We start from the raw sequence: 19,774 nt of genomic DNA on the forward strand, positions 1-19,774 counted from the left end.
TCACGGGGACAGCGACACAGCTTTTGGTTCCCTTTCAGCCACAGCTCGACCCTTCAGCTCTGCCAGGAAATGAGGAGGTAAAGGAAAAATTTAAAAAATCATCCTCCTCTTTCGTCACCAGTGAAATTTTACTCCTCTGAACAAGCATTTTCCCCGATGAGATCAACCCCTGAAGAATAAAATCCCCCAAGGAGGAGGAGGAGGAGGAAGAGAGTGGAAGTCATCCACAGGAGCGGGCAAAGGGAACGGGCAGCTTACTGCGACAGTCCTGCTGGAGGGCGTCGCCGTAGTAACCAAAGCAGCAGAGCTGGCAGTGCTCCCCCTCCGTGTGGTACAGGCACTTGAGGCACCTCCCGGTCTCCTTGTCACAGGCTTCTGGGTCCGTCGTGTCGATGTTGTGGTGACACCAGCAGGGCTGGCACGCGCCCCCCGCGCCCGAGGGCTTGCCAAAGAAGCCCGAGGCACAGTCGTCGCACCTGGAGCCTGTTGTCCAAGAAGACCGGCATGGGACCTTCGGCTTGCCCACTGCGAGGTCTGGTCCCCGACATTCCCGCCGCCCAGAGGGGCCACCCAGGCAGCGCCTGGGTCCCCAGTGTGCTAGTTACCGAGCCGGGTGGCTGAGCCTTCAGGGGAAACGGGCCGTAGCCGTGAGGGGAAGCAGGGTCTTTGCAGCCATGCTGCTGCAGCCTGGCTCCGCGGCCACGGCGGGGCAGGGAGAGTTTGGAGGTTCCAGCACACAGGAGGTTAGCTCCCCATTACACAGGGACGGACAGATCAGGAGTGAAACAGTGGTCTCACAGCGGAAAGCTTAGCTTGATGTTACATCCTAACCCAAGGCGTGTAGTCACGGAAAAATCCCCGCTCTTCCGTGAGCGACCTGAAAAATGGGGCCCCTCGGGATGACCGATTTCCCTTCTTAAGGAATCCCGAAGGATGAACAAGCTCCTACTGTAGAGCACAGGGAACAATATTCAGTATCCTGGGATAAACCGTAACGGAAAAGAATATGAAAAATAATATATATATATATATATATGGATAACTGAATCACTGCTGTACAGAATTTAAAACACTGTACATCAACTATACTTTAGTAAAATAAATTATTTTTAAAAATCCTGAAACATGCCAATTGGCTGAGCCATGGAGAAGCATAACGAGTATTTGAAGCGGCGGCATCAGGATGAAATAATGTTTGTATGTACAACGATGTACACGATGTAAACTACGTAAACAATGAAGAATGTATCTAGCTTTGACTGGTTCTGTTGTCTGGGGACTCCCAGGTGATATTCTTTTCTTCCTTTTGCCCCCTATTTGGCCACTTCACTACTCTGAGACTCTTCCACGAGAAGCTGGATAAGGAAATGAAGAAGTAAAATGTAAATTAACTTTTCTACTGGTGAAGACCAGAAAAGTGTCAGCAGGGACTTACGGATTAAATGAGCTTGCTGTTGTGCCCTGTATTATAAGATTATTATCAGAGACACAAAAATGGACTCTACCCCACATGCCAGACAGGAAAAGAACATCTTCTATATATTTCAGATTCCCTTCACTTTTAAATAAGGATTGTAAAAAGAAAAGCAACTAAATTGGCTCACTCTTCATCTTTTTTCCTCCTTAACAACTAATCTCGTGAAGACGCATCTTTTCCTCCCAAAGTCTGCACATCACTTACCGATGTATCCAGGATTACAGACACAGGCAAGCTGTAAAGTAACAGGGTCTTGGTAACAGCTACTGGCAAAGTGGCGTCCGCTGTCGGGACCATCTGGACAAGGACAAGGACGGCAGTGATCTCCTGACCCAATGATGGGATCTCCATAGTAACCAGCCAAGCATCTACATCAGTTGCCGAAGAGAGAAGGTCATGAACCCCAGTTATAAGAAATCTGTTACAAGAAGGAGTCTAAGAAACCATGTTCCCTGTTTAGGAACATCATTCCTCACGTTTCCACACGAAGCACTTCCCAGCAGAGCAGTGGCTCAAACACTAGTTCTAATCCGAAATCCCTGGAGGGCTTTTGAAACACAGATTGCTGGGCTCCCTCTCCCCGTTTCTGATTTAGGGGCTGATGCTGCTGCTCCTAGCCTGGGGACCCCATGGCAGGACCCCTGCATTAGGGTGACGCCTCTGGCCTCACCCGGACCCTCGTTCACTCCTCCCCAGAGGAAGAGGTACGTCTCCCCAGGTGCACCCTACTGCCTGCCCTGAGCATCCTGGTAGCTCCCGTCCTTGCATTAAGGAGTCTGGGGGCGGGGCTTGGGGGAAAGAGAGCCCGTGGTTGTCAGTCTCTGCCTATGCCTGGGAGGGATGTTGTGTCAGCAAGCCCATGGTGCCTTGGTTCTGCAGTCCAGCCTTTACCAGTAATAAAGCCGATAAGGATGCTCTCCAGATGCCTGACCCTTGTGTCTGCCTCTCAGGGATGAGAGATGTTACTTATCAGTTCTCAAACCCAACAGGTTCCGTCTCCTCTCCTTACAGACAAGGCAGCCATGGAGCTTAAACGGCTGGCAAGCCTTACAAAACTAGTGAATAAATGAGCCATGATTTGACTTCAGCCTCCTGACTTTTAGCAAGGAATTCTTTTAGTATGTCATGCTGCTTTTCAACATGACTGGTAATTAGGTTACTTTTTTACTTCCTATAACATGAGAGCTTGAAGGACGTTTGGATATCATCTAATCCAACTTAGTTATTCTACTATCAGAAAGTTGGATACTTGGAGAGGTGAGCTAACTCACCCAAGATAAGCAGGTTACAAGCACAACTGAGCCTGGAACTTCTAATTCAGTGGGTTTTTTTGTTTGTTTTTTTTCTTTTTTGAGGCAGAGGTAATTTTTTTAAAATGGGGAGCGGGGAAGGATGAAGAAATAGAAGGGGAAAGTTGTTCAGGGGACATTAACCTTCTATTTAATTAGACACAGACACAATACAAGAACATGTGCCCCACTTATGTGCTGGGAAAATCAGCAGTGATGAAGCAATTTTGTGCAACAGTTTGTGAGAAAGTTTCCTATGAGGCTTTTCTAGGTGAAATAAGTCCAAATACATCATGGTAAGAACTGAGTGTTCATTTCCTGTCTCCTCCCCTCTCTAACCCTCTCGGCAATAATCTGAGCCTAGAGCTTCTTTTTAAATTCACAGGAATGAAAATTGATCATCTCAGAAAGAGGAAAAGAATGAGAAATCAGCTCAAACTAGATAGCAGCATCTGAAATACTTTAATGCACTTTTGTCATCCAAACTAGGGCTGAAAATCTTTTCTCTTCCTATACCCTTTTGAGTTCTGCAAGAAATCAAAATGCTTTACAAAAAAAAATTCACAGTGGGCCTGATTTCAGATTGGTCTTGTGGACAACCACCGCTGTTGACCTGTGTTCCCCACCCATCTCTTCCCCTTTTTCATCTGATTTTCTTATCTGTTTGTCTCTCTCTCTCTCTCTCTCTCTCTCTCTCGAATATATTCTCCATCTCTCAATGAAAGAACAGTAATGAAAAACTTAAGGGAGAAAACAAAAGATGACACTAATATATTAATTTCTTCCTTTTAATCTTGTGTAACTGTTTCCTTGTTATCTTTTCACAACACCATTTGTGGTTAGAAGGACTGACTTTTACTCCAAGGAGTAGTCACTGAAATCGCTGAATTCTTGAATACCATCCAGCAGTATTCGCTGCCTTGCGTATCTTCAAGCCATAAGGTAATCGCAAATGCAGTTTTCACTAACAACTTCTTTCATCTGATGAGCAACTTTTGCACTGACTGAAGCACTTGCTGAAATTTTTTTACAACAGAAATCCCATATAATGTGGATGGATACTAGAAGAGAGAAGAGTTATTGACTTGAAAGGTGGAGACTAGTAATCCAAAAAAAGCAGGTTCTAAGAGCATGTCTGCCTTTCTTAATTAGTAATGAATGCTGTAGGTCAGGATGTAATTTTTTCATATGGACTGTTCCTTATCTACTGAGCTGGGCTGTAATGTTATTAGAGGCACATTTTATGTCCAATTTTTACTATCCCTTAGTGCAGTGCACTACATCCATAATAATTATGCAATTAACATCTGCTAACTGGAGAACAGATCTACTTGTGCACATTTTATGTGGGCTGTAGCTGCATAACATGTTTCCAAAAAACAAAACCATCTAAAATGACTAAGCCCCATTTGGATTTGGTTTCTACTTTGACCTAAATTAGGCATTAACATTTCACAACTCTCATCCTAGGCCAGGATCTGCTGAGACAGAGAGATGATTTCTATACAGCCTTAAGGTGACCCCTAGAAAGACTCTCCAAAGAGGGCAGATTCACATCAGTTCTGTTCTCTGCTGTATCCCCCCACACACACACCAGCCCTTGAACAATGCCTGGCACGCAGAGGGTAAGCTAAATCTGTTCTGCATAAATGAATGAGTTCCTAGAAAATAAATACCGAGCTGATCGGAAATGAAAGGGCCATCTGGAGACTGGCAGAGATTCATTCTGTGGTTTGTCTAAGATGCTGTTTGCTTAGCCAAAAACAATCTCGTTCTCTTTACTTTCAAGAGGCTGCGTGTACCTTTCACAGTTATGCCCCGTGGTGTAGTCCTGGCAGCTCAGGCATTCCCCTGTCACTGAGTCGCAGTCATCGGCATGGCCGTTGCACTGGCAGGGCTGGCAACTTGGAAAGCCCCAGTACCCGGGTAAGCACCGGTCACACTGCCGCGTGTACACCCCCTGGAAACAGTGGCACTGGCCAGTGATGGGGTCACAGAAAGCATTGACAGATCCTTGCAGATGGCACTCACAAGCTGAGGAAACAGGCAACCAAGGGACCAGCTGAAAAACTCATTAACTGCAAACACAGCCCTTACATAGGCCAGTCCCCCCCCTGCCCAGTGCAGAATGCTCATGGGCCCCTGTGGTCCATTTCCAGAGTGCAGCATGCCTTCTGAAGCTACGGAACCCATGCTAGTATGACTCATGATCTGAATGAATACGTTACAATTCTTCTGATCAACTTACGTTTGCACCCGCTGGGGCCAAAGCCAAAGGTGCCGGGCGCACATCTGTCACACCTTCTTCCAACCACGTTTGGCCGGCACTGACACTGGCCTCCGTTGGGGTCGCAGACGGAACTTAAGGAGCCCTGAGGGTCACACTCACAAGCTGCAGGGAAGAGAGGCAAGAGCCCATGACCCTATATACAATGGAATATTACTCAGCCATAAAAAAGAACAAAATGATGCCATTTGCGGCAACATGGATGGACCTAGAGATTGTCATACTGGGTGAAGTAAGTCAGACACAGAAATACAAATATCATATGGTTTCACTTATAGGTGGAATCTAAAAAAAAAAAAGGTACAAATGAACTTATTTACAAAACAGAAGTAGAGTCACAGATGTGACTCTGGTTACAAACAAATTTCTGGTTAACGGGATAGCGGGGGAGGGATAAATTGGGAGTTGGGATTGACATATACACACTACTATATATAAAACAGATAATTAATAAGAACCTGCTGTATAGCACAGGGAACGCTACTCAACACTGTAATGGCCTATATGGGAAAAGAAGCTTAAAAAAAATAAGAGTGGATATGTATAACTGATTCACTTTGCTGTACACTAATGTTGTATTAATTTCAACTATACTCCAATAAAAATTTTTTAAAAATTAAAAAAAGGGCTTCCTTGGTGGCACAGTGGTTGAGAGTCCACCTGCCGATGCAGGGGACACAGGTTTGTGCCCCGGTCTGGGAAGATCCCACATGCCGCAGAGCGGCTGGGCCCAGGAGCCATGGCCGCTGAGCCTGCGCCTCCAGAACCTGTGCTCCGCAACGGGAGAGGCCACAACAGTGAGAAGCCCATGTACCGCAAAAAAAAAAAAAAAAAAAAAAAAAAAAAAAGCCTGTGACCCAGGGCAGCTGTGCGCCCCACAGCGATGAGCCCAGTGAGGACCACTTGGCTTGCACTGGTCTGTCCTTTTGCTGGGGCCCTTCCCAATCCTCCCACCGTGAGCACCTTAACTTGTTCAGAATTCCCATTTAAAGCGGTATCCTCCCTCGGATGGGTGCCAGGGAAGTGGCAGGAGCCGGAGTTGACAGATACAAGCAGTTTTTCTAGGAAGGAGGTCATTAAGGTTTTCCCTCCTTGCCTTCAAAGCTCAAATATCACAAGACCTTCAACAAAAGCCCAGTGACCTTTCAAAGAGCAACATATCCATTTCAGTTATGGGGTGCTGTCATTCCATCCCAACTCCCCACCCTGCGTATGGAGAGTCTCAGGGACCTTTCCCTAGTCCCCTATGCTTTGTGTGTTACTTGATGACTGAGTCCACTGTCAGCGGTGATCTATCACTAACATACCCTTAAAGAAACAAACAACGCACCTCGTGATGTCAAGTATCCTCACGCCTCTTGAGAAAGAAAGGGCAGGAGCAGCAGCAGTAATACCTACCCAGGCCCATCTGGTGTAACAGGGCGGAAACGCTGAAGATGATGTTTCTGCAAACATCGGTCATCGGAGTCTTCACGACGCTTCTGCTGTTCTCCAGACATCGGTATCTCTGAAAGGTTTCCCAGGCACTGTTGGTGACGACCCCATCTCCTGAGCCTCCCACAGTGAAGATGTCCAGCGACTTACAGAATGGCATGAGAACAAGCTAGGAAGAAAACAGACCACCACACTGTTCTTACGGGGGTTGTCTCAGGTCATCGATGAACGCAAGCAAACACATAAAAACCCCAGTGCTTCTTTGACTCTTGAAAAAAAAAAAAAAAAACAGACCCCTGGAGTCACGTGAAAACCTTTTCATTCTTAAATATTCTTGCCAGATAAAGTTTAGAGACTTCTTACAAAGTTGGATGGGGTTTGAAATGGCATCATTAAGACACTTCATATTTTCAGGGAGGACCGTCTTCAGTAGATCCTTTCCAGAGGGTGGAGTTTTATTAAAATAAATAAGCAAAGTGGCCTCGGGGGCAGAAAGAAGGACTGTGCCTCACCTCTCAGCATCACCCTCCACAAAACCCTCTGGGGAAGCTGACGCACACTTTCTGCCCAGCCCTCCTTGCTCATGTCAGAAACGACCTCCACTTACAGAATCGATCAGCGTGTAGGGGCTGTCCACACTGCTGTCCGAGGAGGTGTACCGGGGCAGCTCTAACCTCACTGTGTAGTTCACACCCTTCTCCAAGCACACGGGGCGGGGGAGGACCACATACCTGCCCCGAAACAAAAGAGAAAAATAACCACCAAAGGTGCGCCTTTAAGTATCTAATCCATCAAAGCTCCACGTAGATCATCCCAAAGGAAGGAACAGTCCACGTTTGGCTCTGGCCCCAAAATGGTAACTGTACAACTCACCAGGCGAGACATGAGAAAAAGAATTAATTTGCATGTTGGTTCTGTTGAGCTGCAAACCACTGTCACACTGACCTGGAGCCCGGCGACAGGGACACCACCTGGTTGTCATCATCAGGAACAGTGTTTCCACATCGGCTGCTGGTTGGAATCTTCCCTGGTCGCTGCACTGTGATGACAGCTTTCTCCCAGTGGTCGGGGAGCTACAGCAAGAAACAGATGATCGGGAAGACCAACCGAGCTGGCCCACTGCTGCCCGTTTGTTTGGATGGATCCATCCATCCATCTTTTGCCAAGTTTAAATGGGAAACACTCGCTTGCGTTTCCCTTCCCTCTTGACCATTCCCTCGGCTATTACCCCAGTTCCAGCCCGAGCCCCTTCCCACCTGGACACTGAAACAGCCTCCCACTGCGCTCCCTGCCTCTCCCAACGTCCCTTTTCATCCAGCTTAAAACACAGCTTATTATTATTATCTTTTATTGGAGTTGACTTACAACGTTGTGTTAGTTTCAGGTGTACAGCAGTGACTCAGTTATACATATGTATCTATCTATTCTTCTTCAGATTCTTTTCCATTATAGGTTATTACAAGATACTGAATATAGTTCCCTGCGCTATACAGGAGGTCCTTGTTGATTATGTGTTTTATATACAGTAGTGTGCATCCATTAATCCCAAACTCCTAATGTATCCCTCCCCCACTTTCCCTTTTGGTAACCATAAATTTGTTTTCTATGTCTGTGAGTCTATTTCTGTTTTGTAGATAAGTTCATTTTTATCGTATTTTAGATTCCACATGTAAGGGATATCATATGATATTTGTCTTTCTCTGACTTAAAAGCAAAAAAGAAGATTAAAAAAAAACCCAAAACCCCACAGCTTAGATAATGACAATCCCTTGCCCCAAACCCCTTGACAGCTTCCTGTTAGTATAGAGTCCAAGTTCATTTACTGGTGCCAGCTTTTCTCCTAACAGCATCTCCAGCCATATCCCTTACCTGGCTATGTGGAAGGATGCTCAAAGCACCCCCTTCTCTACTGCTTATGATATTCCTTACTTCCTCTTGTGTCAAAATTCCACCTCTGTTTTAAGGCCTACAACTGACTCTTTAGTAAACATTTTGGCAGCCCCTGGCCAGTCCGGCTGGTATGAACCTCTCATCTTGCAGCCCTGTTTGTGTCTCTGCTCTTAGACTTTCCACCTTTGATGGCAGTTAGGGACATGTGTCCATCCCTGGGCAGGGCAGGCCATCAAAGCAAGGAGAGAACCTGGCACATTCTCATCACCACCTCAGTTCTCAGCAAGGCTAAGTGCCTAACAAGGAGATCACTAAATGTTTGTGAAACTGAAGAAAAATGTACATTTTTACTTCCAAGGAGCAGAGAAAGTCAGAGAGAGTTCCCTCTGTTACAGTGCACCCTCCACAATTCACAAAGACATAGTGTCCATTAGAAGAAAGATTTTTCTACCAGTATCCCCCCCGCAATAGTCTACCAAGGGGTTACCTGTGGCTCATAGCGAATTAGGATGTCATACTCCATAGAATACGGTATGTTGTCGATGAAAAACTCCAGATAAGCCCCTTCAGGCACTCGGACGAAGCCTGCTCCAGTCCAGGAAGGAATACGGTCCTGGATAAACTGCCGCTCCACTATGCTGACCCCCTGAGGACAAGGGGACAGGACTGATGCTTTATTTGAAATGGAATTCAATGTAACGGTCAAAGAAATCTGAAGTCACCCAAAGGTCCAAAACTGTAGATATTAAACCCATTTTTTGCAGTCATATTTTCCAGTAGACTGTATAATTTTTTGCTTTATAAACAGGTAATTGGTTTCTTTTCAGTTTTTAGGTTGAGGTAGTCTTGGGACATTGGAGATGGGCTTAAGGCTTAGGATATACCTTCTATGATATAACCAGGAAAATGAGCATGAAGGAAGGAAAGAGAACATCCCAAATGCCGTTACTAGCAAGCCTAGGAGTGACCAGGTATGTCCCAGATTTCCACAAGGCTAGCCCGATATCTAGAGGATGTATTTCTGTCATTCTCATTGGTATTTGTTTCAGGCGCCACATCCAAGTGAGGAAACTTGTTACAACCGTGAATGTTCACTACTGATGAGTGCATTCTGTTTGTAAGGCTGAGAATGGATCAATTTGAGTTGCTTAACTCAAGTGTGCATTTGAGTTTGTTCACAGGATTACATACAGTAACTGTGATTAGCTACCTCCAGAGATGAAGTCCTTCATTCCCTGTAATGTATGTGTGTGCAGCCTTACCCATCATGAGGTGGAACCTATGTTCCCCTGCCCTCAAATCTGGTCTGGCCTTGTGCCTTGGGACCAGCAAAGTGCGAGAAAATGACATTCTGGCACTTCTCAGCCCAGACCTTGAGAGACCTGGCAGTTTCTGTTTCCTCCTCCAGATGCCAGGTAAGAATTCTCACTGTCCAGACACCTCCATGCAGTGAGGAAGCTCAAGACAGCTGCTTGGAGAACAGCACCCAGCTGGCCTCCAGCTGTTTCCGCCGTCCCAGCTGAAGTGCCAGACGTATATTTGAAGCCGCTAACTTTGGGCACGGCTTGTTACACAGCGTTACAAAACTGAAGTTATCCTCTCTGAATATTTACTATACCAGCTAACTCTGGTGCACCAGTAGAGAAAAGAATGGAAAAAGAAAAAAAAAAAAAACCCACCTGCCTAAAAACACCAAAAGCCTTACTAGTGAATGTTCCGAAGTCTCCTTCTGCATTACGGATTTACTTACGCTTTAAATACGACTGTTCTCAAGAAGGCTGCTCCTGGCCCTTATTTCGTGCTCACTGATGAGATGCTTCTTACTTGGTCTCTTTACAAAATGTGTATGGCCATTACCGCCCGCCCCCCATACTCTGCTTTACCCACCTGGCCAGCACCCCCCTACTTACAGGCCCCAAGTTGGCTTCTTCTGCTTCGTAGATGTAGTGATCCAAGGTGGGGAAGTAGAAACCAGATTCCACTCCGTTGCACTGGCGTCCGATCATGTGGGGTCGGCAGACGCACTGGCCTGACTCTGCAGAGCAACTGGAAAGGAAGGAGAGCTGGTCAGTTGTGCTCACCACGTTCATAAGGACCCCACTGGAAGCAGATCCACGTTTGCCATTAAATAGTAAGTGGGATGAAATATTCAGGTAGGGTTTTCTTACTTCCTGCAGAAAATAAGTACACGGAAAGAAACACTGCCCACAAATTAATCCCGGACTCCTGAGGTTGGAAGCTCTCAGTGACCTGGTCTTTCGGTTTTATCTCCCTTGCTCTCTTGACTATGCCCCATCTGTGCCACGTTAAGGTTTTCTGTAGTTGTCACATATGTTCTTGCATTGATCTATCTTTTGCAAATGGAACCCCTTTTCCTGGGCCTCACATCTAATATCCAGCTCCCAGAAGGACAGCTCCAACTTAGTTGTCCCAGAGGCTAATCAGAAATCCCAGAAAGCAGCACCCCATCCCTCCCATGTTCTCTCCTGGGGAGAAGACTTCACACTACCCAGAGTCGACCACATCAGAAGCCAGAAGTTCTTCTCTAGATTCCTTCTTCATAGCCAATCAGGAACCAAATTCGGTGATTTCCCCTCCTAGCGTCTTGTGTATCCTCTCCCCGCTTTGCACTGACTAGGCTACGCCTTTCTTCTCTCTCTCGCTCACAGTAAAAGCAGTCACAGTCCTCTAATTGGTACCCTTACTGCCAATCTTCCAACTTCCCAGCCTGAACTTCCTTCCACCTTCCCCCAGAGCTGCCTGAATGACCCTTATGAGATGCATTAACCACATCACTTCCAGGCACGATGGCCTCGGGGAGGTGCACCAGGCCCCCACCAGCTGGTTCTTCTCTACCTTCCCAGCCTCACCTCTGCCCTCACCTCTGCAACCACAATGAACTACTTAAGAGTTTTTCCAATGCACTGGGGGACGCATGACCCCTTCCCTTTGCTTGTGTGGTTCCTGCAGCCTGGAATGCCCTGATCCCTTATTTACCCAGCAAAGATCCACCCACTCTTCTTTCAAGATTCAGCTCACAAATCTCTCCCGCTGTGGTGTTTCCTGACCATCACTCCCCAACCCATAGAAGGAACCACCTTCTCCGTCGTGCCACCTCCTCCTTGCAGGAGAAATGATGTATGCGACACATCAACAACTAAGCTGTCACCATTAAAGTTGACGCACTATGTCTTCAAATCCTCCTGATTTTTCAACTGTCATCCCTTCATGAAGGCTTGTGTGGTTCCCTCCCTCTCCTCTTCTCAAATGGTGCCTTCTGAGGCCTCAGTTGTTTGCTAACTTTATTGTTAAGACATTGATCACTTCCTCTCTTGTTGGACAATTATTGACAACTTTGCTCTATACCTGAAACATTGTAAATCAACTATACTTCAACTAAAAAAAAGAAAAAGCCCTGAATTACATGCATCTATTTTTACTTCATTAAAGTCAAGATGTGATTTGGAATTGTTACTTTAAACCTATTCCCAGAGTTCTTTTTTTTTCTTGTCCCAAACTTCATTTTAAACCAAATACCTAAGGCAAGTTACAACTCACAGGAAGACTGAACACTCAGAGCTTTATTAAAAATGCCCCGAACAGCCCTGTCATGGTCCAGCTGAAGTCTTCTTCCTTTATGTCATATAAATAGTTTTTATCCTACAGGGATAAGAACACACTCAACATCCTGTAGACAATTCCCAGAGGAGGAAAGCTTGTTCCAATTAGGACCTAGACGTCTTTCGAGCTAATCCACCAAAAGCCATTTTCCAAAATTCAGGCGTCAGACATGACATCACAGGGACAAAAGAAAATCCCTTTCCTCCCCAGCAGATGTTTACTGAGGGAACAAATGTCTCAAACGTGAACCACCAAACAAGAAAACACCCAGATTCTTTCCAATGTCATCCATTTACTAGAGAACAAGCCAACGAAGGCAAGGATAGAGACAGCTGGCAGAGTCCCAAGAGGTTTTTACCCACAGCACAGTTGGAAAGAAGAAACAACTCACCAGGACCTGACCCTGTGCAGGGAATTCCCCTCATGTCAGCTCCACAGCCACACGCCTGTGTCCACACACTTGAACGCTTGTCACCGGTAGGCGTGGCCCCCACTCAACACCCACTCCTTTGGTGAACTCGTTCTTGGGGCTTCACCTGCCCCCCTGCAGGTGGCGCTCACCTGCAGCTCTTACTTCTGACTCACGACTGTGCTCTGGTCGCACCCCTCCAGCCGTGGATGGGACATTTCCATGGTTTGCCCAGCCATCACCTCTAATTCATCCTGTCCCAAACTGTTCGCCACCTCACACAGACTTATCTTCAGCTCTGCTATTTCCGTCAGCAGATTTAAAATTACTCTGATGTAGAACACACTTGTGCTTGCCAAGGGGGAGAGGGGGAAGGGATGGATTGGGAGGTTGGGATTAGCAGATGCAAACTATTATATAGAGAATGGATAAACAACAGGTCCTGCTGTAGGGCACAGGGAACTCTATTCAATCTCCTGTGATAAACCATGACAGAAAAGAATATAAAAAAGAATGTGTGTGTGCATGTGTGTGTGTGTGTGTGTATATATATATATATATATATATATATATATCTGAATCACTTTGCTGTACAGCAGAAATTAACACATTGTAAATCAACTATACTTTAATTTTAAAAAATTCCTCTGGGCTTCCGTGGTGGCGCAGTGGTTGAGAGTCCGCCTGCCGATGCAGGGGACACGGGTTCGTGCCCCGGTCCGGGAAGATCCCACATGCTGCGGAGCGGCTGGGCCCGTGGGCCACGGCCGCTGAGCCTGCGCGTCCGGAGCCTGTGCTCCGCAACGGGAGAGGCCACAGCAGTGAGAGGCCCGCGTACCGCAAAAAAAAAAAAAAAAAAAAAAAAAAAAAAAAAAATTCATCTGATGTAGGTGAGACGTAATCTTCCCTTTATCCTCAATATAACACGTGTTATTTCAAGACGGTTCTTGACTCAGCCGTTTCCTCTCATTGTCACTGCGGCTACCCTAGTCCCATGTGTCATCGTTCTACACCTGTTACTCCAGCCACCTCCCGAGCTGATCTCTCCAGTTCCTCTCTCTCCCCGCTACCCAGATCATCCAGCTACACGGCCAACTGGCCAAACCAACCTTCCCAAAGCCCTGCCTTCCCCAAAACCCACAAATGTTTCTTCTTCTATCAAGTCACGGAGCCTCTGCCTGGTTTCCCGCAGCCTCTATAACCCCTCCTCTGAAAACAACTGCTTCTCTTTCGGGTGCCCACCCTTGGCTTTAGCTGAGCCACACTCATACTCTTCCACAAATAGTTACTGAGCAGATATTAGCCCTGGCAGCTGTGCTTCCTGGTGTCGAGACCCTCCCATTTTAGTCCATGTCAGCTCTTTATTTATTTCTTTTTTTGGCTGCACCTCGTGGCATGCGGGATCTTAGTTCCCCGACCAGGGATCGAACCTGTGTCCCCGGCAGTGGAAGCGCAGAGTTTTAACCACTGGACCGCCAGGGAAGTCCCTGTCAACTGTCTTCTGAACCAATCCTACCTTCCTTGTTAAGTCCATTATTTCCAGTGAAATGATATGGAGAAAGAAAAATGGGAGAAAAATATAGTTCCTGCCCTACAGCACTTCCAATCTAACCAAGGGGGATAAACAATAAAGCAACTGCCCAGTACAACCAATCAAAATGCAGGCAGTGCCCACACAAAGCTAAGAGCAAAGAACGGCAGGTGAGAGGAAGACGCTGCTCACCTGACTGAGGAGACGAGGGGACACCGGGACAGAGGTGGGCCTGAAGGCCGCAGAGAGGAGACAGGAAGACAGGAGCCGAGACGGCTCATGGAGAAACGTGAGCAGACACGGTCGAGATCAGACCAGGTCATCCCACCTGTGTGCCTTCACCCCAAAGCTCAAATCCCGCCTCCTCCCGAGAGAGGAAAAAGATTTATCACGTGCCACAGTTCTTTCCTGTGTTCAAGCAAAATCAAATCAGATAGAAATGGTACGTCTGACAATGCTGTATGTTTCCCCACACCCCAATGTCCCTGTAACTAGATACAGATGCAATTCACTGGATCAGTGAGGTAGAAAAAAGACATAAAACACAATATATCAGGGCCCGTGGCAGGCAGAGTAATGACTCCCAAAGATGTCCACATCCTCATCCCTGGAATCTGTGGATATGTCACCTCATGGGGCACAAAGGACTTTCCTAATGAGATCAAGGTTAAGGCCCTTGAGATAGGGGATTATCCTGGGTTACCCAAGTGGGCCCAAGCCAATCACATGAATCTTTAGAAGCAGCAGAGGAAAGCAGGGGAGTGGGTCAGAGCTGTGGCGCGAGGATGACCTGACCCACCGTTGTTGGTTGTGAAGGTGAAACAAAGAGGCAAGGCATGTGGGCAGCTTCTAGAAGCTGGGAACAGCCCTCAGCTGACAGCCAGCAGGAAAACGGGAACTGCATCCTACAACCAAACGAACTGAAATCTGCCAACAGCGAGACTGAGCGGCAACAAGTCTCCCCAGAACCTCCAGGTGGAAATGTGGCCCTACCGACGACACCTTGATTTTAGTTCCCTGAGACAGTGTCTGACATACAGGACTGTAAGATCATAAATTTATGTTGTTTTCGGCCACTAGGTGGTGGTAATTTGTTATGGCAGCAACAGAAACCTAACACAGGCCCTATTTTTTTCCTCAAAGGGTAAAGGCCAAGATTATTTCTCAAAAGGGAACCCTCCCACACTGTTGGTGGGAATGTAAGTTGGTGCAGCCACTGTGGAGAACAGTATGGAGGCTCCTTAAAAAACTAAAAATAGAGTTGCGATATGATCAAGCAATCCCACTCCTCGGTGTATATCCAGAGAAAACCATAATTCGAAAAGATACATGCGGACTTCGCTGGTGGCGCAGTGGTTAAGAATCCACCTGCCAATGCAGGACACACAAGTTCGATCCCTGGTCTGGGAAGATTCCACATGCCACGGAGCAACTAAGCCCGTGGGCCACAACTACTGAGCCTGTGCTCTAGAGCCCGCGAGCCACAACTACCGAAGCCCGCACGCCTAGAGCCCGTGCTCCGCAACAAGAGAAACCACCGCAATGAGAAGCCCGCGCACCGCAACGAAGAGTAGCCCCTGCTCACCACAACTAGAGAAAGCCCACATGCAGCAATGAAGACCCAACGCAGCCAAAAAATAAAATTGATTCTTAAAAAGAAAAAAAAAGAAAAGATACATGCACCCCCATGTTCACAGCAGCACTATTTACAATAGTCAAGACATGGAAACAACCTAAATGTCCATTGGCAGATGAATGAATAAAGATGTGGTACATATATACACAATGGAATACTACTCAGCCATAAAAAAAGAACGAAATAATAACATTTGCAGCAACATGGATGGACCTAGAGATTATCATACTAAGTGAAGTAAGTCAGAGAAAGACAAAAATCATATGATGTCACTTATAAAATATTACACAAATAAACTTATCTACAAAACAGAAACAGACACACAGAGAACAGACTTGTGGTTGCCGGGGGCATGGTGGGGGGAGGGATGGATTAGAAGTTTAGGTTGAGCAGATGCAAACTATTATGTATAGGATGGATAAACAACAATGTTTTACTATATAGCACAGGGAATTATATTCAATCTCCTGTGATAAACCATAATGGAAAAGAACATGAAAAAGAATGTATAGAAATGTGTAACTGAATCACTTTGCTGTACAGCAGAAATACAACATTGTAAATCAACTATATGTCCATAAAATAAATTTTATAAAAAGATCATTTCTCAAAAACACAGATTTCTCATAAATGTAGCAACTGGTAACTCTTGGAAGGAAAACCCTTTCATTTAAACAGTGATGAGCAGGGAGAATACTGTACAATCTCAACTTTACTACTAAGAAATAAAGCAAAAGAAAAACATTAAAGGATAAAAATCATTCACAAGGACCACTACTCTGTTCAACACTGAAATCTCCTCCAAAATACTGATTACAAGTAAGAGCTGGTTCCCCAGTGATAAGCAGTCAGCACCATCCCTTCTATCCAGAGCAGCTTTCCCACCACCCCTCCACCCAACCTCCACCGCCAATTCCCCTACAACTAGAATAGGTTCTTAAAGGGTAGGAGCTATGTTCGATGATCTCTTTATGTCCAGCTGCCACAGCAGTTAACAAAGGGTTAGATACACCACAGTTATCCCATACGTTGATGAAAATATCTATTAACTTCTGCTCTGGTTTCGAAGTACAATAAATTTCAGCTCATTTACTGAGCACCTATCAATGGGCTGGGAACAAAAGAATATGCAAAAACAGCTAAGACAAGATCCCTGTCCAAAGAGACCTTTCAAATACAAACAGCTATAACACAAAGCAGAATGAGTGCTAACAAAGATGCAGAAGTAATGTGTTTTCACATTAAGGGAGGGTTGGGGCCTTCAGTCTAAGAAGGAGAAAGGAGAGGTCTTCAGAAGAAAGTGGTGGGCTTCAAGCCAGGTATCAAAGTCCTAAATTTAACTGATGAAATAATTTTGAAGGCTGCTGTCAAGCTGCTTCTATTTTTCAACGTTTTAAACAGTTGCAAGCAGCATTTACTTAGCAACCACTCTTATTTATTCATTGAAGCAGGTTAGGGGACTTCCCCACTGGTCCAGCAGTAAACGCCTTGCAATGCAGGGGATGCGGGTTTGATCCCCGGTCGGAGAACTAAGATCCCACATGCCATGGCCACAACTACTGAGCTCGCACACCTCAACTAGAGAGCCTGCGTGCCGCAGACTACAGAGCCCACGCATTCTGGAACCCGCGTGCCACAACCAGAGAAGAGAAAACCCGCACGCCACAACTAGAGAGAAGCCCGCGCGCCGCAACAAAAGATCCCGCGTGCCTCAACGAAGACCTTGCGTGCCGCAACTAAGACCCGAAGCGCCAAAATAAATAATAAAAATTAAAAAAAAAAGCAGGTTATCTACTAGGCAAAACGTCATTAACCTGGTTTGAGTCACGTTACTTAAATCAATTAGGTCTTACTTTAAAATATTCCAAAGTTCAGACTAGCTGTCAATATAATAGGCATGGATTACACACTTTAATTGTTCTACCAAAAGCCACTCAGCTCATTAAACATTTAAAAACTTTTTCCACTTCATGACTTTACACTTAATCTAGCCCTAGCCAAAGTAACTAAGGAATGTTTGGGGATTGATTTAGAGATTGCCTGTCCCGAGGAGGGCATGTTTAATTTTTTTATATCATAAAAATCTTTTGTTTCTCAAATTCTTTTATTCAGTCAACATTTATTCAACATGTGTCTGAGGCAAAGCAAAGTACGATAATACTGTCAGGTGGAAGATATTTATGACTGTCTGCAACAAATCAATCATTCAGCAAGTATGATCCTGAGCATCTGCTATGCACCAAGCATTCTAGAAGAACTGGTGCTTTAGAAGACCGACCTCTGTCACCTCTTTGGGACTCGTAAAGTCCTGTGGGGAAAAACAACCTTGAAAAGGATGACTATAAAACCCTGAAGAGTCACAAGACTAGAGGTATCTTGAAAGTTTCTTTTCTTCCCTCACCAATGGTGCCAAAATATAAGGCATTTATTTCATCCATCATGCTAGAAAGATCAAATCACCCACTTTAAAATCTTCACTAAAGGATAAAGGATATACGTATACATGTGTAACTGATTCACTTTGCTGTACAGCAGAAACTAACAAAACACTGTAAAGCAACTCTACGCCAACCAAAACTGAAAAAAAAAAAAAAAACTTCACTAAAATGTTTTGTTTCACAAACTCTTGACTAGCACATTCTGGGTTTTGCACATTTTTTGCAGGAGAGATTAGGGGCAGGCCAGGGGCTGTGCGTGGGTGCATTTAGAGACAGGAAGCATGTGCGGACGAGCGAGAGAGAGGAAGGGAGTGTAAGCAACAAAAACCGTTTAGGGTAAAGGAACACAGGACATTCCTGAGTTTAGGACATAATTTGGAGAGTTACATATGTCACTTTCCTCTAATCGAGAAGCATTTTCGGAGTGGCAAGAGCTTTGAATTGAGGAGTCAGTTACGAAAGGAATCATCAGCTTGTGTTCTGGGGGTCACCAAGGGAAGTCAGGGAAGTGGCTTCATCAGCAGAGAGAGCAGTTGGTCTCGCTTTCCTCCTTTATGGAATTATCCTCGCTTCCTCCCCTCTGGAGGTTTTCTAAGAACAGGCATTCACCCTGGAGTTCCGGAGGCAACATGCCGTCCCAAGTTCACTGCATGATCTGGAACAGAACAAACCCCAATACGGAGGCCAAACAGATCATGTTCTTGCTGCCTAAAATCTCACTCCTGCCCAAGCAGACTACTACGGTGTTGGGAAATCTTCCTGTAAGAGTCAGTTTTTGAATCCATGAGGCTTACTCAATGAATTCAGCACATTCTCCCGGGGAAGATCCTGGGCCACAAGGAAACATCTGTCTATCCTCCCAACAGTCACTTATGCTATTTTTACCAGATGTTCTGAATCTGATCCAGTAACACACAGAGACGACTCAAAGGTAATTAATCCAACTCCCACAAATTGAACATCTTGCCAAAATGTGTACTTTGATCATTTTGAGGAGAGGGTCATGTCTCACCAATTCAAGGAATATCAACCTATTTAAGTCACTAAAATTATTGTATGTAATTTTCATTAATGTACCCGCAAGTTGGAAAAAATGAAATAGTGAAGAATAAAATGAAGAGCCTTTACACAAATCAAAATGGGACTGCATTTTCCGTCTTTTAAACTGGTGAAAATAAAAGTTTTGATGATACCAGCTGCTGGTGGGGGGACTGGGGAAGAAGGTACTTTGTAACTGGTTGGGAGGAAAATAGACTAGCACCATACGTCTGGAGAACAATCTGACATCCTCTAGTAAAATAGAAAATGCACATGTACTTTGACTTAGCACTTCCATCACTGGGAACCCAATCTATAGACAGTCTACAAACACTCATCGAGATTACCAATAAGGATATTCACTGCAACATTTTTGAAAAGAAAGAAAAGCAAAAAACAGAAATCAATAAATCATGGCACTATCACATGATAGAACACACAAAAAGAGGTAGATGAATAGATGCTGATATTTAAAAAAAACCCTCTAGATTAAAAAAACAAGTTGCAGAGTAATGTACATACATATATTATTTGATTTATAAAAAATGTTAAGCTAAGTAGGAAATCATGGACTATATTCCTTTGTACTTGTCTTGTTTAAAAAGTAACATCTAAGATGATTTCAAAAGAAATGAGAGGAAGAAAACTGTCATTTTTATAGGTATTTTGAGCACTATTATTAATTTCTAGAGAGACACAAGAAACTGTTAACGGTGGCACTTCA

At 45.2% G+C, this 19,774-nt stretch overlaps 1 protein-coding gene across 3 annotated transcripts in view; it reads right to left on the reverse strand.

Annotated features, from left to right (window-relative positions):
- LAMB1 (laminin subunit beta 1) overlaps positions 1 to 19,774 on the reverse strand; it is a 75,961-nt gene that overhangs the window by 26,664 nt on the left and 29,523 nt on the right. For 2 of the 3 annotated variants that reach the window (XM_060108921.1, XM_060108923.1), the window contains exons 14-22: positions 10,288 to 10,423; positions 8,865 to 9,023; positions 7,433 to 7,560; positions 7,095 to 7,218; positions 6,452 to 6,656; positions 5,015 to 5,158; positions 4,569 to 4,800; positions 1,682 to 1,845; positions 259 to 483 (exon numbers count right to left, since the gene is read on the reverse strand). In XM_060108921.1, coding sequence (XP_059964904.1) covers positions 259 to 483; positions 1,682 to 1,845; positions 4,569 to 4,800; positions 5,015 to 5,158; positions 6,452 to 6,656; positions 7,095 to 7,218; positions 7,433 to 7,560; positions 8,865 to 9,023; positions 10,288 to 10,423 — 1,517 coding nt within the window. The remainder of the gene's footprint in view (positions 1 to 258; positions 484 to 1,681; positions 1,846 to 4,568; positions 4,801 to 5,014; positions 5,159 to 6,451; positions 6,657 to 7,094; positions 7,219 to 7,432; positions 7,561 to 8,864; positions 9,024 to 10,287; positions 10,424 to 19,774) is intronic. The other variant, XM_060108922.1, reaches the window with a different exon arrangement.

The sequence above is a fragment of the Mesoplodon densirostris genome, chromosome 9 (genome assembly GCF_025265405.1).
Source record: "Mesoplodon densirostris isolate mMesDen1 chromosome 9, mMesDen1 primary haplotype, whole genome shotgun sequence".
In the NCBI taxonomy this organism is placed as follows: domain Eukaryota; kingdom Metazoa; phylum Chordata; class Mammalia; order Artiodactyla; family Ziphiidae; genus Mesoplodon; species Mesoplodon densirostris.